The sequence below is a fragment of the Dreissena polymorpha genome, chromosome 6 (assembly GCF_020536995.1).
Source record: "Dreissena polymorpha isolate Duluth1 chromosome 6, UMN_Dpol_1.0, whole genome shotgun sequence".
NCBI classification, from domain to species: Eukaryota; Metazoa; Mollusca; class Bivalvia; order Myida; family Dreissenidae; genus Dreissena; species Dreissena polymorpha.
The window spans coordinates 51963876-51991458 of record NC_068360.1 but is presented as its reverse complement, the minus strand read 5'-3'; the positions used below and the strand labels follow the sequence as shown (position 1 = coordinate 51991458).

General features: G+C 37.1%; 1 protein-coding gene across 1 annotated transcript; it reads right to left on the bottom strand.

The window, feature by feature from the left end:
• Nucleotides 1-4530: 4530 nt before the first annotated feature.
• LOC127836431 (programmed cell death protein 2-like) lies at nt 4531-19663 on the bottom strand. The gene is made up of 4 exons (XM_052363067.1): nt 19138-19663; nt 16507-16775; nt 14015-14122; nt 4531-5206 (listed from the first exon to the last, which is right to left on the bottom strand). Exons 1-4 carry the CDS (start codon nt 19661-19663, stop codon nt 5057-5059), a joined length of 1053 nt encoding a protein of 350 aa, XP_052219027.1. The 3' UTR covers nt 4531-5056.
• Nucleotides 19664-27583: the final 7920 nt, after the last annotated feature.

Here is a 27583-nt window from a genome sequence, read left to right as displayed (position 1 = left end):
TTCATCCGGAATCACTGGAATTCATATCACTTTACTCGTATTGCATACATATATGGTACAATTCTATATATTGAACGAGTTATTTACTTTGGAATAATAATGCCTCTTTTTGAAAATCAACATGTTTTATACCCGTAAACAACATAATTTATTGTTTGTTCATTGCAGATAAACATGTGCTCCTATGGAAGGGCAAATGGATACTTAAGTGCGACAGAAGGAAGGAAATCTCTGCTAACCGCAATTGAGGATGGCCTGAATACAAGTCATGTTAGTCCATTTTGTAAGCCTTATTTGATATTTCCCTTTTATAATTGTTACTGGCAATTTTTCAGAGTTAATTTGGTATCAACTTTGATCCAGTTTTATTTAGATATTATTGTACTTTGATTGAGTATGGGATGAATGTATGGTTCAACATAACTTCAAACCAGTTCAACTCCAAATGATTTGCAATGACGTTTTGAAAGTGACGAATTCAGTTATGATCACATTTTTTGTTGCCAATATTTCATGTATATTATTTCATTGATCTGTATGGCGATTGGCCACTGCCCAAAAATGTAGGTTTCCTGCTTATAAATAAAGGTTCTTTGTCCGATAAATTTTCGGGAGTTATTGGCACTGCATTTTTTGCTTAACAAGTGCTCTGCAATTTTTTAGAGGAGATAACCAAATATTTAGGAATTATTCTTCACAAACAAGGTTACAGACCAGATCCTGGAAAGGTTAGTGCTATTAAACAAATTCCTGCTCCCCAGTTGGTTAAGGAAATTTGATATTTCATAGGCATGTGTGGATTTTATAGACGTATTATTCCGAATTTCTCCAAAATTGCTTCACCACTAATTGCTCTAACTAAAAAGTATGCACGATTTAACTGGACAGCTGAATGTCACATTGCATTTGAAACATTAAAAGAACGGTTGACGAGTATTCCGTTACTAGATTTTCCTGACCGAGATAAAAGGTATAGTGTGTGTGTAAAATTAACCAAAGAAAAGGTGTTACAACTCAAGGCCTTAACAGGCTGCAAGAATTGCACTTCCAGCTTCGCAAATGAAATATGACAGACTTTGGAAAAACAAGACAGAAAAAGATATTATCAATGTTGTTTCACACTGAAAAGAAAACCAAGTTGTATACTAAAGTGCTATGTGATGACATTTCAGTCAAGTGGAGTTTTGGTGCATCGACTGCATGATATGCAGCTGGATACATTAAGAAAATTTCTGGCTTGTTTTAAAAATTCTGAGTATTTATTTGAAAAAACTGCTAAGCAATTGCAGGAGTTGTAGTTGGAGGGCAACAACAATGGAGAATTGATGAAACTTGAAGACATGTATTGTGGACATAAAGTCAAGAAACTAGTATGTGCAAGTGATTCACAAATTTCTCAAGTCCGCAACTTCAGCTTACATAAGCTGTGCTGTAACAATGCAGACAAAACGGCCCATAAATAGCCGACTCCTACGAGCATTGTCTTGCATTTATCCGTTAATTCTGCACCACTCAGAAGGTGTTACAAGACTTCAGGATCTTGCACATTATTTTGCACTCCTGTTAAACGAAGCGGAGCAAGAAATAATTATGAGAGAAATCAAAGACTACAGAAGCTGCACATTTTTTTATAGATGAGCTAAAAAATGGCAATTATCCAACCTTGTGCAAATTGGTGTTTGCTGCATCATCAATTTTCCATGGACCAATCGAGTTTCAATACAATGGGAGATCATATGTAGAGCAAAATTGCAAGTCTAAACATAACACCGTACTGCGCAATTTAAACATTGAAATCTGCACTAAAATCGAAAACTAGTTACCCAACAGAGAGAAAACTACGCAATTCATCTGGACTTGGAAGCGCAACGTGCCAAGAAAAGACAGCTTAAAGCAAAACTTGAGAGCTTGAACGACAAAAGAAAGAAATTGAAATATTACTTGCATACATGTCCTATACATTGCAACATAAGAATATCGCAATAAATAGATCCATTTTTAGAATCTGTGAGCATCTAGCTATTTCAAGCATTGATTGGTAAAAGTCAAATAAATATGGTCACTTTTTATACTTCTTAAAAATTGCGCTAGACCCGACGAGATTTGCAAAACTGGGGGCTCTTCATTTCCTGATTATATTGCTGTGTACTCGAACGTGAATATGTGACATAACACAATGGAAGATAAAGTTTTCGATAAATAATTGTTTTCATTGCTAGAGTGGAAAGATAATTTAACAGGTGTACCAGATTTTGACATTGAAAAACTTTAACATTACTTGATAGAAAGCTGGGAAAAGTCATCTGGCAAATGAAGTGTCCGAGCTTACAAGTCGTTGAAAGCTTTTAAATATTTTGAGGAACAATTTGTCCAGAGACTATGACATGCCGAGACATCGTAGCAAACACAAAGGTTTACACAGTTAATGCCAAAGTATTTGCATCTTACCAAGGAAAGGCCTACCAGATGTCACATTGTTATTAAGGCAGATCTGTTGATAATTAAACTTCAGTTCTTGCATATTATGTAAACTTTGTTTCAAAATGCAAAGATGAAAACATAAATGGCAGAATAAGGTCAAAACATGTACCTTGTTTGGATTGTTGTCCTCAATGATAACATGTGCTTAGTCAATTTATTCCTTTTGCAATGATGCTATGTTTTCTAAAGATGTTTGTGTTTTCCCAAATGCACTCATTTCTCGTCAAAGTGATAAAGTATTTAATGTAATGTTTCCATTGTGAATACATACGTGTTAAAACAAATTTTAAGTAGTAGAAGTCTTAGATAAAAACTTTTTTAGTATTATTTGTTATTCTATTCAATTATTTCAATTTTAATGTTCTCTGCAATAAGATCGTCATTACCTTTAAGACAAGTACTTGCATTTTTTTTAAATACATAATTATCATATTTAATTAAAGTTATCCGAGATTAATTATACTAAATCTAGTCCATTTATAATCAGCAAATAATATTAAAAGTAGGATCCAAATTAGCTAAATTTTTGTTGCCACAATTAATTATGAAGAAAAGTATGAAATCAAAAGTTTAATTTACACAAAGTTTTTTTTTTCATTGTTTACCAGCAATTTATGTTAACTATTTTTGGTATTCATTATGATTGAACTCTCTAACTGCTCATGAAAATACACTGTTGTGAAAGTGACTCAAGTTAAATGTAAATATTCATTTCTGAACTTTAAAAAAAAAAAATAAAGTCACAGGGTTCGACATTAACTTTTTTTACAGCCAGACCATGGGACCAGTTCCTCTTAAAATGTACTAGCCCGAATCTGATGTCTACTAGACCATAAATGACATAGCAAATAAACAGAATTGTGTCGTGTAACTGTTTAATAAGGTTTTATCAGAAAATAATTGGTGAACACAAGAAAGTTATTTTGATGCACAGAGTAAAACATAAAATAAAACTATTTAACAACATAAATTGTTTGTTGTAATTTCACTGTTTATCACCAGTTAAACACATGATGTCTGTACAGCAGGTGACATTTATCAAACGTTATCAAATTCTGGCCTCCTTGACCGCTGTGCTCCATGCTACCACAGCTCCAAGGCCCTTTTCCATCATAATCTGTTTCAGTTTTACCGTCCGATTCTTCTTTATTAACTTATTTGTCGGACGAAAATCCAATCTTGAACAAAGCCATTCTTTAAATTACATTCTCTCGTCTGCTATGCCAAAATGTTTACATTGACGATACCGATTTTCGATAGAAGTCGTAAAAACATGATGTAAAGTTCTACGACACTGCAGAAAATCATTAACTCTTTCAGTGCTGGAACCAAATTTTGAAGGTCTTTGCAAACAGTTTGGATCCAGATGAGACGCCACAGAACGTGGCGTCTCATCTGGATCCAAACTGTTTGCTATTATGATAGAATTCTTTGAAACAAATTAAAGAAAATTCTAATTTTAGAAATTCAGCAGACAACATTTTAGCAGACTACAAATTTCCCAGCATGCAAAGGGTTAATATTCATGACAACTTTACCAATGGAAACAAGCTATTTCTGCGGGAAGCTCTCCTTCGCGTCTAAAAATAGCGATGAATCATGTGAATGCTCCGCGTTTATATACGCTAGTTTTGTTCTGATGTAAATAATGGATATAATAGTTATTTTACACATTAAGAGAAAAAGGTTTTCGGTTAGTTATAGTTATATGAATCAGTATAGATTTTGTATGTACGACCAGTCGGACAAGCTAGCCCACAGTTTTACTAGCCCGACCACCGATCTTACTAGACAATGTCTGTCGGACGTGCCTTAGTGTCGAACCCTGAGTCAGGATAGTGCATTCCTTGGCCATCTGAAATGCTATTTTCCTGGAGCTTCCGGGTGCCTCCGGCCCTCTGGTCAGGGCATCGCCCTGAACGGGCCTTCAAGCCACCTGGCCCCTAGGTAAAACTTTTCCTCTTTAAAAAAAAAAATTTTACATTCTCACACCTGCACTAATAATGGAGTGACATGTTTGGAAAAAATGCACACATACAAGTACGAGCATTAAATATTTCACTATTCCCATTCACCAGTATTCATAATTTAACAACAACTATTTCATTTTCACCAAAAACAACATTCCACAGTATCAACAAGATACTATCTGATAATTGTACTAATGTTCGTCTTGTTCCATCTAACAGTAGAAGAATCACTTCTATAGCTTTTGTTAGGGTTTTACCTGCAGTGCAACCCCAACCTGTTTTTGTCCCTTTTCATATGTTATAAATACGAAAAATATAACTAGTTTCTTTTGGCTATTAAAGATATAAAAACAATTACATTACATATTTCATCAATTGAAAACATACACATTCCAAAACCATACGAAATGTAATGCATCAAACAATACCACAAGATTACAGAAAGTAACACTATTACAGCATGAAAATGGGCCCTATTTTTTATAAACAAGCAACCCTACCCTTCCATTCACACAACGTCCTGAATTAAACAATAACACAATGATACATTATTACAGTACGCAAAAGGGCTCTTCTGTTTAAAGCATGCAACCCTACCCTCCTGTTCACACAACGTCCTGCTTGAAGATGTATTCCTTCACATACTGGTTCCCCACATCACAGCTGTTGGAGCAGGTATATACACAGAGTGTGCCCCAATCCAGGCTGGTACCCAGCTTATCAACTTGGAGATGAGACAACAAGTGGGGTAGCACCTGAAATTTCAATTATACAAGAGTTCCGCGGTCGGAGATGACCGCATTGAAGCCGGATTTTTGATTTAAATGACAGGAAAGAACCTTTCGTGTTTTTGTCAATGCAATACTTAAATTACTGAAATATTGTTCAAAGGTCAAAATGAAATGTAAGTACTTTTCAAGGCATGAGCAAACCTTGTGTTATGTTTTGAATGCATGCATATACATGAACAACAATAACATTTAAGGTCACAAATATGAACTTGAATTGACAATTAGGAAAGTTTGATCTCAATTTTTTTATTAGCAAATTAGTAACATATTGTTTGAAGTTTCCATCAATTTCATTATTAGACTCTATGTCCAAGCATACCAAAGTTATAACAATTTTAACATTTTAACATTTAAGGTCACAGTGACCTTGACCTTCAAATGAATGACATTGAAATGACCAGTGGTCATCTTCTAGTACTGGCCAATCTTTATTTCAAGTTTGAAGACTCTAGGTACAAACATACCAAAGTTATAACATGAAATAAGAACTTTAACATTTTTACATTCAAGGTCACAGTGACCTTGACCTTCAAATGAATGACCTTGAAATGTCCAGTGGTTACTTACTAGTTCTGGCCAACCTTCATGTCAAGTTTCAAGACTCTAGGTCCAAGCATACCAAAGTTATAACAACTTTAACATTTTTACATTCAAGGTCACAGTGACCTTGACCTTCAAATGAATGACCTTGAAATGTCCAGTGGTTACTTACTAGTTCTGGCCAACCTTCATGTCAAGTTTCAAGACTCTAGGTCCAAGCATACCAAAGTTATAACAACTTTAACATTTTTATATTGAAGGTCACAGTGACCTTCACCTTCAAATGAATGACCTTGAAATGACCAGTGGTCATCTGTTAATCCTGGCCAACCTTCATGTCAAGTTTGAAGACTCTAGGTCCAAGCATACCAAAGTTATACCATGAAATAAGAACTTTAACATTTTTACATTCAAGGTCACAGTGACCTTGACCTTCAAATGAATGACCTTGAAATGACCAGTGGTTACTAACTAGTTATGGCCAACCTTCATGTCAAGTTTCAAGACTCTAGGTCCAAGCATACCAAAGTTATAACAACTTTAACATTTTTTATATTGAAGGTCACAGTGACCTTGACCTTCAAATGAATGACCTTGAAATGACCAGTGGTCATCTGTTAATCCTGGCCAACCTTCATGTCAAGTTTGAAGACTCTAGGTCCAAGCATATCAAAGTTATACCATGAAATAAGAACTTTAACATTTTCGAGCACGCCGCCCGCCCGCCCGCCCCCCCGCCCGACAACATCAATCTATAAGCCGAGATTTTTTCGAAAAAAATCCGGCTAATAAAAAAGAATATGTTACACAAATTACTGAAACACTTAAAGAAAAATGAAATACCTTATTTAGTGTAAAAATATTGAAAAGTACCTTAATTACTTTTTTATTTTAATTAGCAAATGCCATCCAAGAAAAGAGCATTTTAAAATGATGACCGATATTAGATCAAAAATAAATTTGCATAATCCCATGACGCATTTAAAGTGTAATCTAGTTAAATGTATTTGTGTGTTTCAATACTTTGGTTTGTTATGCAAGCCTAAAAAGAAAGAAGTAATATTAGAAACATATGATTTTTTTCCGTTTTTATTTGGTGACTAATTTCACATGTTTTTTAAAACAAATTTTCTCAAATAAAATTCATTTTAATTATTAAATACTTACCTGCTATCCCTAGCTTTACCTCCCCAGGTGGGTTAGCTTCTCCAGAAATCTTCAAGTGCCGGAATTTCGGCCACCTCTCCTACTGAAAACAGATTCAGGTTAAACATAGTACAATGTAACCTAACCGGAAGTCAAGAACCGTAACTCATCTTACTTTTCATACAATTATGAAAATATAAAACGATGAGCGGGGCTGGGAGGTGGGACTTACCAATAGCAGGTAAGTATTTAATAATTAAAATGAATTTTATTTTAGAAAATTTGTTTTAATGTCATAAATACATACCTGCTATCCCTAGCTGATTTTGTAGCTGTGGCAGGAGGTTCTCGTTATATTCTCCCATCACAGCAAAAACCAATAATCAGGTTTTTCAGCCAGAGATAGTAGAAATGTGTCCTCATACAATCTGCGTTAGTACAGTATTGTACTTAGTTTCTGAATATGACCAGTACATTACGCCATGGAAGAAACTACTGTTTGAGCAACCACAAAAGGACCCAACATATATAAATTGTCCTGTTGACACTCAAGAGAACGAAGATAGAATGAGGAAAAGGTGGTCGGATTCCTACAGAAAGCAGCTTGAAGCACTTCAGAAAGTGGAACATTATTAATATACGCCCTTGAAGCCGAAAGAGCTCTTAATTCATGCGGTCTAATCTTAAAAAGGGATAAATCCATAGATGAGAGAGATGAATACGCCTTCTTAATAGTCGAGCATACCCAACAAGAATTCGAAGCCTCAGACACATCCCCCCCTTTTAACGGAATGAAAAGTCTCTTACGAGAACCTCAAATAGACTTTACTCTTAAGATAGAATTTTAACGACCTGACTGGGCAAAGAAGTCTATCATCATCTTCATGTCCACAAGTATTAGAAAGATTTGGAACTTTGAAGGGTTAGAAGCCATAGAGGGGAGTTTATTTTAAGCAAGGAATCCTGGCTGACATAACAAAATTACAGATCCCTATGGTAAAAGCCATAATTAGACGGAAAACAGTCTTAAAATATATATTGGGACTGTTAATAAGCCAGATGAAAAAAGGTTCATAGGAAGCTCATTAAGCAACCCAATAACACAAGCCAAAACCTCTTAAGAAGGTAAATGAACAAAAAACATAATGTTGACGTTTCATAGCTTGTATCAGTATAAATATGTCTCTCTGAGATATGAAATTGACCTGTGAAGAAGTTTCCTGAAAATAATTGTACAGGAGACTTAAAAAGGTCGTAAAACAATAATCCCGTGGTTCATTAATTAGTTTCCATGAAATTATGGCAAACACTCACCAAGAAGGCAAGATTTTTCCAGTTATGTCAAGTGGACGAATGTATAACAATCGCACACCCTGCTGGATCGATTTCTGTGAAATGCATTATTGACGTTGTTCAGTATTACACTGCCATCTACGATCACATTACGCTTATTATTAGCGTTCGATGATAAACAAAGTTCTTCGATTAACTATGCATATACATCCACGCAATTGTAAAATACTGCCGCGCCTGCGCAAATTATATTTCATTAAACCCAACGGAAGCTTATTCGACAGAAAGAACTGCAAGACAAAACGTCCATCAGGGCGTTGTGATGACCTGGTATGTGTAAGACAATAGAGAATTTTTGATGTTCTTACAAAGAATGAAAAAGTTCCTGGTTTCCAGACACAAAGAGTGATAAAATGTTAACCTCTGTGTCTGGAAGTAAATAACAACCGATGTGTGTGAGTTGAAACCGTCACAAAGAAATCGTGAACAAGTTTTATTTTTTAAAGAAAAACAGCTAAAAAAAGAATGCTTGCTTTTCAAGATGTTGATGTGCAATACTCTTGTCAAGAAACTTCTAGTCTAGACACCACTTGGTTTCCAGATACAGGGAGTGAGAATGTGTTCCCCCCTGTGCCTGAATGTAAGTAACAACTGATGTGTTGTCTGTTGACACCATACACAAGAGTCTCGAAGATGTGACTGAAAATGAGATACAGCTAGAAAGACCGTTCGCATTTCTAGATTGTTGATATGTAGATGTGACTCCTGATGAGACCACAACTCCGAAACTGTCAGACTGAGTGGTTCCAGATGAGCACCCCACCCTTCTTTGATCGCGTCCGTCATAAGATACAAAGACGGTTGCGGCGGAAGAAGGGGCACTCCTGCCAAGAGAGTCTACTCGTCTAGCCACCATTGAAGATGTGGTATTAACTCTGGAAGAATTGGAATCTGTGATAACAGATTGTCCGGAGACCATTTCCAACAAACTGAGAGGTTTGGAGCTTCTAGTCCGTTCATTATGCTTAGGATCAGATAAATCCTAAGGCACTTTCCACAGTTCTTCTCGTTTTGGAATGTCTTATTAGCTGATTCCAACGATTGAAATACTGATAAAACAGTAGAACCACTAGGAAGGCCTGTATCAATTCGATAAGAATCCTTAGAAAGCCTGTTGGAATATAATGTACGGACTAATTTCCGTGATAGAGCTCGTCAAATTAGTAGACATCTTCGCAGGTCTTGGGCAATAATCATAACCAAGATTTTGAAATATCATTTCATAAATCCGATTAATTGATGACAAATATTGAGCCGTGACATCATTGGAATCTGCCTCTGAATCGGCCTATTTGTCTACAACACCAGCAGTGTGCAAAGAATCAGCGGAAACAGAATTGGAAATACTAGACCTAGTATCATGCACCAGATTGCGAGTATCTGATAACGATGAATGACCATCCACCAAATCAACCATCTGATAATTAAAACCGGAAGAAGACAGTAAATTATCAGAATTGATCGGTACAAATTGCCCAGACGAATCTTGAAGCTCTAACGTGTCCAGATTCGATGGTGCCGGAGCATGAGGTACCCGAAAAAGGTAACGTAGCCGATATCCATAGAGCATAGTAAGTATCTGTAGTGGTGAGACAAACACCAGACGACAAAGTCTGTGAAGTAGTACCAGTCATAGTAACATTTGTTAATGTTAAACTGGAAACTGGATCTGGTACATAGGGTACCACAACATTACAATCCGAGACAGGGTAGTAATGTGTAAGATATGAGTAGTCAGAGCGAGACTGTCTACGTGAAGCATGATGACAAGCTTATACCTGCGAAGCCGAGAAATAGATCGTATGCAATGGGAATAACGTCTCGTAGAGTAACGTTTCCTAGAGTCTCGGAGGACCGGTATCGATCAAATCAACGCCGTGCATGAGGGTTACTCGATAAAGGAGATCATGTACGACGTCTACATATATTGTTGGTACTAGTTGACGACCCAGATGCCTTTGAAGAAGAAGAGGATGAATAATCCGATGATGAATATCGATGTCTCTTCTTGATCGATGACCGGTGCCATGTGACCGGTAGTATTGACCGGTGACCGGTAGTATTGACCAGTGACCGGACCGGTACCACGGACCGGTGATCGGTGACCGGACTGGCCCAGGTGACCGGTTCCACAGACCAGTGACCGGACCGGTCCCCGATGACCGGTGCCATGGACTGGTGACCGGTGAATTACCCGGTGACGTACCGATCATGCTATGACCAGTGTTGTCATCAGGCAATGACCGTATGGCGGCTGCCAAATGGTCCGGCATTGGTCGTAGTCCTTGACCAATGCCATCGGGCATAAACCGGCTGACGGTTGTCACCATATGGTCTTATATTGATCGACTTTCTAACGAAGTTAGAATAGTACGATCTCCATCTTGCCCTATACCCGGTGAATGATGTTACCAATTCTCGTCCGTAGGCAGTGGTAGGAATGATAGGAGAATTATCCTGCACCAAATGATGATTCTTCAGTATCGAAGAATGACTATCCCCAAAATCAACACACTGATAATTAAAGCCAGAAATAGACGGTGAATTATCAGAAGTGACAGGTACATAATTTCCAAAGGAATCTTGAACCCATGTGTCACGCATAGACGGTGTAGCAGCCGGGGGTTTCCAACTAGGAATAGTAGTAGATACCCTCGCTGCGGATATAACAGCCATTGTGGTGAAATGAACACCAGAATTGAAGGGCTGTGAAATCGGATCAGTCACTGCAACATGTGTTGACATCATACTGGAAACTGGTGCATAGGGTATGGCGACATTACAATGAGAATTAGGATAGTAATGTGACCGGTCATAAAAGTCGGAATGACAATGCTTCAGTGAAGCTTGTGTACGACCTTTATTCCTGTGATGCCGAGATCTAGAAGGGTTACGACGCCAAGAGCTAGAACGGCTATGACGGGAATAACGTCTCCTTGAGTATCGTTTCCATGATGATCGATGATGATCATAATGATGACGTGAAAGAGGACTGCTCGATGAATAAGAGCGTGTCCGACTTCAACGTCTACTTCTATCATCAGAACTAGTCGACGACGAATGTGCATTCGACGACGAAGAAGTGGAATAATCCAATGAAGACGACGTCTGTTTCTGATCGTTGACCGGTGACTAGCAACTGTTGACCGGTTAATGATCGGTGCATGTTGACCGGTGTCCGGTGACTGGTCAGTTGACCAGTGACCTGTAATACTGACCGGTGACCGGTCATCAGTAACATATGACCGGTGACCAGTGACTGGTAGTTCAGACCGGTGACCGGACCGGTCTCTATTGACCCGTGACCGGTGACCGCTGGGTCTGACCGGTATCCGATGTTTCTGACCGGTGACCGGACCGGTCTTTGTTGACCGGTGACCTGTGGGTCTGACCGGTGACCGGACCAGTAAATGTTGATCGGTGACCGGTGGGTCTGACCTGTGACCGGACCAGTCTCTGTTGACCGGTGTTTCTGACCGGTGACCGGACCGGTCTTTGTTGACTGGTGACGGGTGGGTCTGACCATTGACCGGACCGGTCAATGTTTACCGATGACCGGACCTGTCTCTGTTGACCGGTGACCAGGTTGGACCGGTGACCGGACCGGTCCCTGGTGACCTGTCCGGTACCCGGTGATGTACGGGTCATGAAATTACCAGCGTTATCACCGGATAATGACCAAATGGCGGTTGCCAATTGGTTTGGCATTGGTCGATGTCCTTGACCAATGCCATCAGGCAAAGACCGGCTGACGATTGTCGCCATAAGGTCTGATGTTGATCGACTTTCCAATGGTAAAGTACGATCGCCATCCTGCCTGATACCCGGTGACTGATGTCTGCAATGTGTCATCTGTGGTCTTCAAAGTCACCGGGTATTAATCCACTCTTGTATCTGCAACCATCATGTAGTCGATTATATGAAAGACAAGAGTAAAACATATTCAACAATAAAACTGGTCACAGACCAGATTATCAAACGGTACATAAAATAATTATTTGCCCATAATGAAAATAACAAACATTCTCTTATTATTATTGTAAAAGAGAAAGTCAATAGTACCTATAACCTATAATACGACTGCTGAAGATCATAAATTAAACAAAGTTAAATTCAAAACAGATTGTCATATGGAAAGTAAAATCATTATTGCACGCAATGGCAAATGATAAACATTCTGTCATTGTAGAGAAGAACACCTATGTACGATCTTGACCAATGCCATCATGACTGACGCTGCTATTGATCATCTGACGTCTGCTGCAAAATCACCAGGAATTTCTCATCTGATGAAGATTCATCTGTACGTTTTCTGCAAGAAACATTCTGTGACGGATTGCTTGCTGCCACGTCGCATCGTCTTTCGCACTACAAACAGAGCATTTATGTTCAAAGGAGCAATTAGTGCCACAAACAAGTCTTGTGGGAATCCCACGAAGCCTTAATATGCCCACACGAACCTCTAGTTTGTAAACTCATTCTTATTCTGAAAGTAGAAAAAGAAGAGAATCCGCATAAGAAAACAATGTATAAGAACAAAATAAATGAAATAATCAGTTAAACAAAGTATTTACAATGTACAAAAATTGTCAATAACTTGTTGACAAAAATCACGAAATCCTCATGCTCAAATCATGAGCACATGGAAAAAACCAGCAAAAAGTGAAAAACAATGAAATATCAACAAAATAATACAAGAAAAGATGTCTGAATTAAGCAGAAACGATAAAATATACATTTCATCAACTTCAAACCCAATTCCACCACGCAGAATTGAACTTAAAGTTCAAATATAAAGCCGATAAAATATGGCAATCTGCACGGTGTGTTGTCCAGAAAAGTAAGATGAGTTACGGTTCTTGATTTCCGGTTAGGTAACATTGTACTATGTTTAACCTGAATCTGTTTTCAGTAGGAGAGGTGGCCGAATTCTGGCACTTGAAGATTTCTGGAGAAGCTCACCCACATGGGGAGGTATAGCTAGGGATAGTAGGTATGTATTTATGACATTAAAAAGTATTTCACATATTTTTTACATGAAGTTGACTGAATTATTGTCCGTGAGAAAAATTGTTTAAGTAATAAACAAAGCATCTTGCATTTTAAGAAGTGCTAAACAAAAGTTTATGATGCACAGATTACATTTTTCTAATTCATAAAATACCATTTTGTTTAACATCTTTGTCATGATTACATTAATAAGTATAAACAAGAGATGTGTTTGTCAGAAACACAATGCCCCATTCTGCGCCACTAAGAAGCCATATGTTTGACCTTTGACCTTGAAGGATGACCTTGACCTTTAATCACTCAAAATATGCAGCTCCATGAGATACACATGCATGCCAAACATCAAGTTGCTATCTGAAGCGACATAGAAGTTATGAGCATTTTTCGAAACCTAAATTCGAAACCTAAATGCAAAGTGTGACGGAAAGACAGACAGACGAACAGACGGTCCGATCACTATATGCCCTCCTTCGGGGGCATAAAAGTCCTCATTAACAATAACATTGTTACTGTAAGTTTAAATACACAAAGCATAAAACAGATTACTGATTATAGTTACCATCACTTTTTGAAAACTACCCTCCTGATTAACTATAACACAACTGTAGAATAATTCACCATTTTCCAAAGCTAATTAACTTGTTTATTACCTGGCAACTTAAGAAGCTACCATAAAATGGTACAAGTATGAAGATTATTCAGTAATTTGCATTGGTGACTTACCTGGAACTCAAACTGCCTGGGAGCACCACAGGAACAGTCAGGGATTGAAACTGGACACGTTGATTGGCTGATCCATAGTGGTTCACCACCTTTGTCATAGCGCAATATCTGGAATTAAAATGTAGTTGTTCACCCAGTCTGTAGTAGTGCAAAAATTGGAATAACAAATACTGAATAGTGGTTCACCGCCTTTGTTGTAGCCCTAGAATTAAAAATACAGAATAGTGGTTTGTCACCTTTGCAATAACACAATACTGGAATCAACCAGTGCAGTGGTTCACTAAAATTCAGAAAATCCTCAATTGCTTGTTTGACCTTTTGATGTTTTATCAACAGTTCTTGCAAAATTTATACGTCAAAGTTGAAACTATTTTGTCCCAACTAAAGAGTTATTTGACAGTACAATTTCTTAAATCCACATTTCACCAGTATAGGTCTGCATGTAATCGTCTTACAAACAAAATTACTGAACCATGCCTCCATTCAAAATCAAGTTAATGGGCAGAAAAACTCCCTTCGCTATTTTCAAAAACAGGGAACTTGGCCAGATAAGCCTGTAATCTGCATATGCATAACATTTAAGCATTTCCATGAAAGATGAAGATTAACAGCACAAACATTACATCTATTATTAGCAATAGTGACCTTGATCTTGACCCAACAGCCCCCCATATGCAACCCCATGCTTACTCTGCATGTAAGATAGACATAGTGGATGTTCCATGCAAACATTTACCTGAATTTCATAAGTACAAAAAGTATATTCAGGGGTTCTGTTCTGCTCATTTGCATGTTAGAGTTATGGGCTTGTACAGTAAGGCTACTTTTCCATTTGTCCGTATCCGCATCCCCATATCGGCATCCTCAAAAAAATAGAACCAGTTGAAATGCACTGCGCTTATTCCATTCATCCGCATCCCCATCCGCATATCCGCACGCGCAATAGGCGTCCGCAAAAGAACACTCAAGTGAGCATTCTAATGCGGATGCGGACATGATACATAAGGCATTTAGCACGATGAGGGAAGCTGTCATCTCAAAAATCAACTGAAAAAGTAATCGAATTCGTGGAGAATTACCCAAAGTTATACAACCAACGCAGTTTTGCATATCGGGACTCTGATTTCACTTCAAATGTTTGAAAAGCATAGCCAAGGCACTAGAAGATGTTTCAGGTTTTTACCATTTGTATACTTTTACAGGCAGAATGATGATTTGTACCTTAAATCTACTTAAATTCACGCTTGTCCTTTATAATAAGTATCTCAATTATAATTTTAAGTTTTATCCGTATATTGTTTTTCCCAAAAAAGAAAGATACATTCGACGTATGCGGATAAATGGAATATAGCGTCCGTATTATGATTTTGCGGATACGGATGCGGATAGATGGAATACTAGCCTTACCTTGATACCAAAGAGATGCGGTTAGTTTCAATGGAATATTTGTAACAATTACATGGATTTTAATATCTTTAGTAGATATAAAGATATGGAGCTGTTTCATGACACATTATCTTAAAATTACTTAATAAAACAAATGGAGATAATTCTGCTAAATTGTACATCAGAATTACAGGCCTTCGTGGGTGACCTTGCATATTTTTTTAAATCTCAAAGACAAGTGAAGTTTCATTTGAATATCTGTAGTGGTTACAGATTTATGTTCTTATTAGATGCAAACAGCAACATGAATCTCTTGCAAGAAAACTTCACAGAATTTTAAAGTACTAAAGGGGGCGTAATCCTGATAACAAGCTTGTCACAGTTACTAGTCTTGGTTGGTTAAGGTTTTAAAAACCCTAAAAACACAATTTTGTAACATTATATTTCAATACCTGTAGTAAATATAGTTATGGAGTATATTAACTGCTTTTTTTTCTTAGTACCAAACAATTGTTACATGGATATAATTCAGCTAAATTGCAAGTAAATATTATGGATCTTGGTCAGTGACCTCACCCAATGTTCCCATATGAAGTTTCAACTTGAAACCTGTAGTAGAAACAATAATATGGATTTGTTTCATGTTTACCTAAACCAAATTTCAAAATGTAAGAGAGGGGCATATTATAATTCTGCTAAATTGCCTATTAAGAGTTATGATGAAACTTGGTCAATGACCGTACACAATGACCTGGACTATATTTGTGAAATTTTGATGTACAAAACTAAATTTCAAGGTATAATAAGTCATAATTCTGCTAAATTGCTGGTCAAAATTATTATCAGTGACCTCACACAATGACCACAAACATACTTGTGAAGTTTTAATTGAATACTGGTGGAAAATAGAGATATGGAGATGTTGCAGGTTTACCTTATTCAGAGAAGTACGCCAACATTTGGGGGAGTAGGATAGATATACACTACAAGGTGAACAGTGAAGCTAAAAATATACAAAAATAGAATAAAGTTGTCCCTGATCTTGAACAACTCTGTAATAAAGATTTCAAAAGAGGTATCAATATTTTTTTAAGATAAGTGTTTACTTGATCTGGTTCAGCAGAAATCCTCTCTTTAAACTTCCGAATTTGTTTGTCATCAACTGTCTCCTGACTAGCCATACTTTGGAGCTCTTTCTCTGGAAAACTTGTGGAAAAATCGCTGCCCTTATTTGACTCCAAGAACTCTTTGTATTGCCTCATTTTCTCTTCTTCACTAGTCTGACCAGCGTCCTTCTTTGGTGTGTAAATTTCAGTTTCAGTGACAATTTCAAATTCTGGGAATAAGACTGCATACGATTTTTCCGCTTTTAAATCTGCAACAATCCATTTGGAAAGCAATTACTTTGATTGATTTTCATAATAATCAATCTTGGAATGTACAAAGATGTAACCTAAAGGGTTCATCAGGCACTAAAAGGGTTCATCATGAGTTACCCCCAAGTCGAACGGACCTGTTATGTCACATACAATGTACATGAACGGTTCAAGTTACCCGCAGGTCGAAGGGACCTGTATGTCACATACAAAGTACATGAACAGTTCAATTGAAACACCACACTTAAGTTTAAATACACCTTATAGTAAATACTTGATATAATTTCTATTATATAAAAAGGAAACTTATTTTAAAGTGTTGGGGTTGTTCTATTTTTGTGCTGCTGTAATTCATTTTCCAAGCTTACAAACCAACTTGTCAATGATCTATGTATTCATCTGTCTGTAATCTCAAAGCTTTTTCCTTTTTTTGATTTTAAAGACAGAAGATGTATTCTTAAAAGCACAAGAATATCAGACGTGTTAACTGTCAAGTTTGAATCTGTGCCTGTGACAACATTTGATCCAACATTAGCGACAGATCTATGGGCTATATAGTTGCAATAATTCAACTCTCAGCTTTATAACCCGAAGGGTTGCTGCGAGTTGCAATGCGCTGTCTACTGTCCTAAGGTTCAAAATTTGATCACTACTGCAAGGGTTAAGGAACACTGATATTGCAAAAACTTATCAACATTTACCTGTCTAATGCAAAAACTCATGAAAATGGTACCATTAAAGCTATTCTTTCGAACGCTCTATCCACCTAAATGGAAAACTGTTGCAATGTTTCCCGCTTCAAGACAGGGCTTTTTTCCTGATTTTGTGAAGCGGCCCTGGCCCCCCTCACTTTATGAAAAATGAGTCGTGAACTTTCCAAAATAGTGAAAAAAATGAGTTGCAAACTTCTGAAAATTATGAAAAACGAGTCGCGAACTTGTACAAATTTAGTTGTTTAAGAATTACTATAGTTAAAGCATGTTTAATACTTGCATCATATGGAAATGTCTGTAAACAATGCATCAAAATATTGTTTTCATTGTCCTGACACTTTCAACAAATAACCACATACAGTTAGATAAACACTTTTCTCACTGATAAACTTTATATAAAACCATAGAAAAGCCTAACCCCTGTAAATATCTTGTCTTGCTTAATAAACTTATGTAAGAAATTAAAACCAGTTATTTTATTTTTTCAGATTTTACAAAGCATACTGTAAATACAAACACTGTTCGAACATTGAAAATGCATTAAAATTAATGTTCATATAAATGGATCATACTTATACTGTTGTATACTGTAGTTTAACCAATATTAACAATTGTTTAAACGGATAAGATATAGAATAACAAGTATCGCTCTCAGTTATCAATTCATGAATCATGTGCTTTCAGCAAAATTTCAAATAACTTTCCTTATAATTTAATCCATGTCACTTTTAATAGTGAATTGTAAAATCACTGTAGGAATCGTTTAGTTTCTTTATTGTAATCGCGAATTGCAATAAAGCAGGATTACTTGATGTTTTTTTAATCTTTTTAACATTGCAACAAGAGTTTTGCGAAGCCATTTTATTTGTTTGATGGTGAGGTTGATCGGCCGCGCTTGACTAATACATCGGTTGCACCAGTTTAAATTTTTAATTGATTCACGTTTGTAATCGATCAAAACAAACGACGACAGTTGAATGATTTGTAAACAAAATTTCAAATTCGGAATTAAAACCGTTGAAACGAAACGATTTTTTTAAATTGTGAAATGGCCGTTTTTGACAGTTTTGAGCACAAAAAGTCGGTTTTTAACAGTTTAAAATGGTCATTAAAAAAAAAAAATCGCAGCCTTGTTAGATAAATGTCAATTGTCCTGTCAAATTTGTGAAATGTCTGTCCACAGGGAAAGGGGGAAAAAGTATACTTTTTAGTTGGGGGACTGCGGCCTAAATTTGGCCGCAGATTTGATAGATTTAGGGCCCTGTACATTGATAACGATGTTGAACAGATGTAAAATATTTACACTGTTCCAAATTTCAACATACAAATGTAAACAAGTATAGTATGTTGACACATCGTCCTGTTTGTTTACAGTGCATGTGAAGAATAATTTCTGTAGGTTTCCATTTAGGTAAATTTAATCTGTTTTAAAAGTTTATGCGTTGTTTTTCCTTTTGGTCACAAATAACTTCAGCTTAGTGATGCCCACTGATCAGTTGCGGAGAACTGAGGTTGTGTTTATTAAGGGTTAAATATATGGACTCCAAGAGCTGCCTTTACAAACATTGGCTATGAAGACGAAAGTTAGTTTTGAAGACTCTGTGTTAACAATTTACCAAGTTATAAATATATTGAAAAAAGTAATTACCTGTCTTGTTCGTTGAACACTCCCTTTTGTGGTAAGCTTTCCAGTCAACGGCCTGATGCTCTTTACTGCAGTATGACACACACCCACACTTCCCACAAGTTTTAGGTCCAACACCCCCACACACCCTGCACAGCTTGGCATATTTAGAGGCATCTATCTCATTTTCAATGGGAACCTCTGCAGGAGGCTGGCTTCTAAAAAAATCGTTTACTTTTGGTAGCTGAGACCTGAGCACAATCAAATTGTCTGCGCAATTCGCTTTACAACAGTTATCATTGCGGCAAATAAATATGAAAACTGTCCGATGGAAAGCGAAACTTGTTGACGAATCTGGTGCGTAAACCTGTAGAAGAAACACGGTTGGTTTCGAACAAACACGACATGTCAGCTCCTCAGCGCTCGGAAGTGGATTCAGTGACAGCCACGCAGGTACACCACCTACTTTGCTCGGGAAGAATCTACTTTTCAGAAGGAATTTCTCTGTTTCTTCGACAAACCCCAACTCCACATTTCTTTCAGCGGCCATTTTGGAAATGGCTATAAATCACTTTGTTTGAGGGTTACAAAACACACTTAAAGTATATAATTCACCGTTGTTCATTTTCACGCCGTTAAGAAAAAGAATTATTATTATTTTATTATTTATTATTATTATTATTATTATTATTATTATTATTATTATTATTATTATTATTATTATTATTATTATTATAACTATTATAATTATTATTATTATTATTATTATTATTATTATTATTATTATTATTATTATTATTATTATTATTATTATTATTATTATTATTATTGGTAGAAGTGGTAGTCGTAGTAGTAGTAGTAGTAGAAGTAGTAGTAGTAGTAGTAGTAGTAGTAGTAGTAGTAGTAGTAGAAGTAGTAGTACTTGTAGTAGTAGTAGAAGAAGAAGAAGAAGAAGTAGTAGTAGTAGTAGTAGTAGTAGTAGTAGTAGTAGTAGTAGTAGTAGTAGTAGTAGTAGTAGTAGTAGTAGTAGTAGTAGTCGTAGTCTTAGTAGTAAAAAGCCGTAGTAGCCGTGGTAGTAGTAGTCCTAGTCGTAGTAGTAGTAGTAGTAGTAGTAGTAGTATTAGTAGTAGTAGAGTAGTAGTAGTAGTAGTAGTCGTAGTAGTAGTAGTAGTCGTAGTAGTAGTAGCTAGTAGTAGTAGTCGTAGTAGTAGTAGTAGTAGTCGTCGTCGTAGTAGTAGTAGTCGTAGTAGTCGTAGTCGTAGTAGTAGTCGTAGTAGTAGTAGTAGTCGTCGTCGTCGCCGTAGTAGTAGCCGTCGTAGTCGTCGAGTAGTCGTCGTCGTCGTAGTCGTCGTCGTCGTCGTCGTCGTCGTCGTCGTCGTCGTAGTCGTCGTCGTCGTCGTCGTAGTAGTCCTAGTCGTAGTAGTGCTAGTAGGAGTCGTCGTAGTCTTCGAAGTAGTAGTCGTCGGCGTAGTAGTCGTCGTCGTAGTCGTCGTCGTCGTCGTCGTCGTCGTCGTAGTCGTCGTCGTCGTCGTAGTAGTAGTCGTCCCCGTCGTCGTCGTCGTCGTAGTGGCCGTCGTCGTAGTCGCCGTAGTCGTCGTCGTCGTTGTCGTAGTCTTCTTAGTCGTCCTAGTAGTTGTAGTAGAAGTCGTAGTAGTAGTAGTAGTAGTAGTAGTAGTAGTAGTAGTAGTATAGTAGTAGTAGCAGCAGCAGAAGCAGCAGCAGCAGCAGTAATAGTAGTAGTAGTTGTAGACGTAGTAGTAGTAGTAGTAGTTGTTGTTGTAGTAGTAGTAGTAGTAGTAGTAGTAGTAGTAGTAGTAGTAGTAGTACTAGTAGTAGTAGTAGTAGTAGTAGTAGTAGTAGTAGTAGTAGTAGTAGTAGTAGTAGTAGTAGTAGCAGTATTAGAAGTGGTAGTAGTAGTAGTAGTAATAGTAGTAGTAGTAGTAGTAGTAGTAGTAGTAGTAGTAGTAGTAGTAGTAGTAGGAGTAGTTGTAGTAGTAGTAGTAGTAGTAGTAGTAGTAGTAGTAGTAGTAGTAGTAGTAGTAGTAGTAGTAGTAGTTGTTGTTGTTGTTGTAGTAGTAGTAGTAGTAGTTGTTGTTGTTGTTGAATTTATAAGGACATACTATCAAGAATATGTAATTAAGACAGTAAAAAATACAACAAAACAAAGATTTATAAATAAACTAAACCTTTTTATAGATTGATCTTTGGACATGATTGGTCTTTGGACACAATTGTGGTGTGGCTGTAAATAATATAGTGAGGAAAAAAATTATACCATCCTAACTAAAATACAACAAGAAAGCCTCGCTACACGTTTCACATACATCCACAGTACAACGCAGTGACGCAGGCAGCTTTGTGGAATAAATCTCCTAGCTGTCACTCCAAAAGTATATCAAAAATAATGTGCACATTAATTGTCCATAACAGAAATGTGAACAGCTTTTTAGTCAATTGTTATCCAAAATATGATACTGCCATCTTGTTTGACAGCACCATCAGAATACTACTCAGTATTTGATAAATCTGTAATAATGCTTATAAGGCATCCAAATTTTAAACTATCAAAACTTTTATTATGATTTCAAGCAGTGAATACTCCTGTTATCTTAAAACAATCTTATTACAATAATACATTAAATTATTAGTATGTTTATGTTAATCACATGTATTTTAAACCGCTGCGTCTTACAAAAATATTTGTTTAAAAAAATGAGAATGCGACACATATATGTATGAACATTCAAGAAATTTGATGCAATGAATACTTTAAACATCAAACTTTAGCTTTTTAACACCGTTACAAATGCAAATGTAGCGCTCGCGAGCTTTTGGATCCATTAAAATATTGCTTAATATTGCCAGCTTTTCGATTTTTAAAGTAACAAACTCAGTGCGAGTAATTTTAGGTCTTTATCAGAAACGTGATCAACATCACCAGATTGTGTGAATATGTGATTAACGTTATAAATATTTCCCGGTTCTCTGTTGTTATTTTTTAATTGATTACAATTGGATATTCTGTAAAAAAAGAAATATGCTTATAGTGAAATAATGTAAATGAAAAAACGCATCGATAGTCATTGATTTATTTGTGTAATAATTTATTTTGATGTAGTTAGTCACCTGTGAAAATTCCATCTGTGCTCAGCCATGCCAACCATGCCAGAAACATATTTTATCTTATGCTGTATGTCTTCGCGAACGATGAAGAAGTTATATAATCTTTCCTCTTAATCGCTTTTATCGTTATTAATTCAACCAATCAGGGACATCAAATGCTTTGGGAAAGCAAAGTGGAATGACCTCAAAAGAGACTTTGAGACCTTCTCGAGCTCTTTCCTAATAGCAAACCACTCTAATCCAAACACTGCTTGGTCTTAATTTAAGGACGATCTAACACGCTTCATTTCAATCCACATCCCAACCAAAACAACAAAAATCCGTCGCGATCTACCATGGGTCAACCACCAAATCATAAAACTAATAAGGAAACGAGACCAACTATACAAAAGAATGAAAATATGATAACATAGCAACCCTAACCTAGCAAATAAATTTAAGCATACAAGGTGCCTTGTTCAAAAAGAAATCAGGAATGCCTACTGGAACTACCTAGACACTGTCATCTTCTCTCAGGACTCTCAACCTGGAGAAAACAAGAAATTCTACTCCTTTATTTAATCCAACCAAAATGAAAATTGTGGCGTCGCCCCTAAAAAGTAATGGTCAAACGTTCACAGACCCAAAGGCCGAAGCCAAAATACTCAATCAACAATCTGAGTCTGCTTTTTCTAGACCACAACCCATGAGTCTACTCCAGTCCTGCAAGCAAGTCCTTACTACACCTGATCGCCCACTCATGCCCCCAGTCAACATTACTCAGGACGGTGTAGACAAGCTGCTTCAAGCCCTAAATCCGAGCAAAGCCTCAGGGCCAGACCAACTACCTCCAAGATTGCTGAAAGAACTTCACAGTGAAATTGCCCCTGTCCTCACCCATATCTTTCAGATATCGCTTTAAACAGGTATTGTCCCGGAAGACTGGAAGCATGCATTAGTAGCCCCACTCTTCAAGAAAGGTCCAAATGTAATCCCAGTAACTATCGACCTATATTCCTTACCTGCATAGCCTCAAAATTAATGAAACACCTCCTCACATCTTATATTAATATCATGTCCTTCTATGACAGAAACAACATCCTTAACCCTAACCAACATGGTTTTAGATCCACACACAGCTGTGAGACGCAAATGATTTGTTTCACACAGGAACTCCATGACAGTCTCGAAAATGGCCAACAAACATATGTTGTTGTCATGGATTTAAGTAAAGCGTTCGACAAGGTGGGTCATCATAAACTTGTCCATAAACTTAGAAGATTAGGCATAAATGACCAGGTTACCTCAAGGATCTACTCGTTTCTACAAGCCCGAACCCAACAGGTCGTCGTTGAAGGTCAAAACTCTGACAATCTTCCAGTCGTCTCAGGTGTCCCCCAAGGGTCAGTCCTAGGGCCCTGCTTATTCCTATCCTATATAAACGACCTGTCTGATAATATCAAAAGCAGAACCAGACTATTTGCGGACGACACCATACTTTATCTTACAATCAAATCCTCCAATGACGCTCAAACACTCCAAAATGACCTCATTCGCCTCGAAAAATGTGAGTCAGATTGGTCAATTCAGTTCAACCTGGACAAGTGCGAAGTACTTAGGATTACTCGCAAACGGAAGCCCATACTCCACCAATATAAACTTCACGGTATTGACCTCAACACAACTGACGCCGCAAAATATCTAGGCGTAACGATTACAAACGACCTAACATGGACCAAACACATCAACAACATCACCTCAAAAGCTAACAGCTCCCTAAGATTCATAAAACGCAACATAAAAACCAAAAACAAAGCAGTAAAAGAAAGAGCATACATAACCTATGTAAGACCTCAATTAGAATACTGCTCAACAATTTGGGATCCCTGGCAACAATACCTTATCTATAAGGTAGAACAGGTTCAACGGTCAGCTGCCAGAAACATTTTTCAAGATTACACCTACACCAGCAGTGTGTCCAACATGATAGCTTCGTTGAACTGGTAAACCCATGAACAACGCCGCAAACTAAGCGAAGTCTCATTCATCTTCAAAATCCACCACAACCTTGTACATGTTGATCATGATCATCTTATACCAACCAAGAACCTGAACTTCCTGATACCTCATTCTAGGACAAACTATCATGCAAATTCTTTTTTCCCTAGGAGCATTCGTCTATGGAACAGCTTATCTATCTCAATCCAATCAAGCGCCAAGCTTAAACATCTTTGCTAAGCAGCTTCCTCCAACCTTTAAATTCTAAATAATAACTGTGTTTTTGTCTTTTATCCTTGTATATTAGACTTATTTTATCCTTTCTTCACCTTCTGATTTCAATCTGCACATAACACAAATTCTAACACTGTTTCCAGACAACGAGCCTGCTAATAATAATCGTTAACGATTGTCAGCAGTATACCATAGATGTAGATGAAGATGTTGACAATACATTCATAACAGTGTAATCGAGACATTTGATGATCGCATTTCTTGTTTAGTTTCTTCTCTATGGTGGATAAATATACATCTGAAATATTCACTTTGATAAAATCTGAACCGAAAACATTCATTCAAGATGTTCTCCAATAATTTCCTAAAATACATTTCTCGGTTAATTGTTGTGTACGTGTGGCATAAGGGAATCCATTGTAAACGATACACTCAAAGCATGGAACCTATAGTTTATATGCGAAAACAGCCATTTAGTCTCTACACGTTTGAAGACCGAGTCGGTTTTTAAAACAATCCTTCTTAAACTCTTAAATATAACAAAATACCATATCGAATCCCAGACCGGTTATAATGCTGGGTATTTATGAGTGAATTAACGCATCTAACCAAATTGTAAATACATATTCTCTGTATACTCGACATCGCAATTCCAGAATGAATGAATGTATCACTTTTTACAATAAAGCGCTCGTATTCTAACACGCAGTCAACTTTTTTATTTGTACTCGGTTAAAACAGATATATTGCTTCTGATTTTTTAATCGATATAGACATATCTCAGTTTCACGACACCGGGATTTAAGAAAAAAAAATACATATGACAAAACAATATTTTTCGATGATGACCCCAGTGTTTTGTTTCGTACACAGGATGCCAGGTTTCCATGGAGTTTCATAACTGAGGTACGGAGATTATATATATAAAGTCATTCATAAAATGTATTCAACTTACATATTTGTTGAACAATTTGAGACTACGTGTATGGAGTGTGTTTTTATAATGTTTTAGTGAATACTTAAATTTACAATATGGCCTAGGCGTATGCAGTATATGTTAAAGAGTTTTCACTTGATTACATTGCCTGTAAGTTGATATATGCTGTTCGTCAAAATGGTGGCCAAGGCCTTTTCGGTGCATAATTAATCGTTAACATGCGAGAGTAGGATTTTTCAGTAAATATTATTTGTTAATATGGACGCTTCGGCCTTTTCAGTTTATACTTCACGTTTACACGAAGCCCTTTATCGAAATCGGAAAATTGCTAATATTTAACATCGATAAATTCGACAATTTATATTTGTTATTGTGAATGAAGCGAAGGAGAAGAGGACAATTACAATGAGCGAGGCATGGTATAGGAGAGATAACCCTGGGTTATGGTAAGTTAGGGTTAGGGTTAGGGGTCGGGTAAGGGTTAAGGTATGGGTTAAGGCTTACCCTAACCCAAACCCGACCACTATCCCTTACCCTAACCCTCTACCCCCCCCCCCCTCCCCCCCCCGCCTCCCGAAGCGAACACGTTCCATTGGAAGTGAGCTGCTCACGTATTTGATTTAATTGCTCATTTAGTAAGTTGTATTTATATGTAATATGATGTTGACATTTATCTGTTGTTAAATCTGTGTCAATTTGCTTTAAATCTCTTTTGCAGATGCACTTTAATTTTATACAACTACACTTTTTTAATGACATTTGCATATACAATCAAATCTGACCTTACGGTCACTTGAGAATAATGGGCAAATTCAGACAACGGTCGGTCTGGATTCCCCCCGACGAAAACTACTCTATATTACACTTGATAATAACGGTCAATTGTCCATAACAGCAAAAGGCCAGTATATTTCACTCCGAAAGTCATGTTTGAACTTAAAATAACGGTCACGCGTCAGTCGTTTCGAGTCGCAAAAAATAAGAACACAAACGAAACAGGTTCACTTTACAATAAGAATGTGTATTAGTAGCAATTATCGGCTGCTAAACGTGCTAATAGTGTATTGTACAACAAACACTGATCAACAAAACTGGGTCTTCTCTAATCTGCATCAATACGAAAAAGAAATCAAAATGGCATGACTGGTTACTTTAAATTTTTTTAAACTATTTTTAACTAATAAGTTATCTTTTTCTAAACGAATTCAAGAAAAATACACTTAAGGCTTCATTAAGACCCTATAACCACAAACTACTGGCCCTATGGCCTCAAAGTCCTTAACAATGTACATGTATACCAGGACTTCTAAGAAAAAAGATGCACTTATTTACCCATGATATGCTCAAGATCCGTCACAGTTGATGAACATTAAACGTTAACGTCCACCTGATCATATGTTATAACGTTTTAAATTCATTATAACAACTGTTTTAGAGTAGGACTTTCCTAGTGTCAAGTTTGACATAATTAAAACATTGTGGTAAGTTATGTATGTGGAGCAGAACCATTAAGTGTTGGTAAACTACAAAAAAGCTCCATTGCTTTGTAGAAATGATTTGTTTTCTTGTCATTCAACAACAAAAATTAGCATGTCTTGAGCATAGCTGATATTTGTGTTGCTGGAAACCATTTAGGGGATCCGAAAATGGTTGTACGGGGATATAACAAAAAGACAACGCAGTCTGTCGAAAATGCTGTGCACAATGTGTAATTGTTAAATAATTACCGAACACGCGCTTCTACTTCTTCGAAGGTACTTATAACTATCAGGCATACGTTGTTTCTTGTCGCGGCGGTTCTGGCGGCCATTTGTGCCGCTTACGAGGACGCGTCGTTAGTGAGGTCATCGGAAGCGTTAAAGTTTGACGACGACATTCATCTCGAGGAGCAAGAGACCGGCGGGCGGCTGAGGCTGCAGAGTAGAGGAACGCTTGCAGACATCATTGACCTGGACAGAATTGCAAGCGTCAAGGTGAGCGCGATCTTTGGCAAGTTTTATAGTTAACATATTAGAATCGCTCTGGAAAAACAAGGCTTAATGCATGTGCGCGGTGTGTCTAGATTAGCCTGTGTAATCCGCACTGGTTAGTCAGGGAGATACTTTTCACTTTATTGTATCGTTTTGTTTCTTAGTGGAAAGTGTCGTCTCTGAACGGACTTCATAGACTAATATGTTACGACTCTTCACGCTCATGCAC

Excerpts from the sequence above, each read along its gene's own strand:
- LOC127836431 (XM_052363067.1), bottom strand. The coding sequence starts at position 19,663 with ATGGCCGCTGAAAGAAATGTGGAGTTGGGGTTTGTCGAAGAAACAGAG. Across the intron at positions 16,776-19,137 it reads GTGTTCAACGAACAAGACAG|ATTTAAAAGCGGAAAAATCG; the intron begins GTAATTACTTTT and ends GGATTGTTGCAG. Across the intron at positions 14,123-16,506 it reads TTTCTGCTGAACCAGATCAA|ATATTGCGCTATGACAAAGG; the intron begins GTAAACACTTAT and ends TTTTAATTCCAG.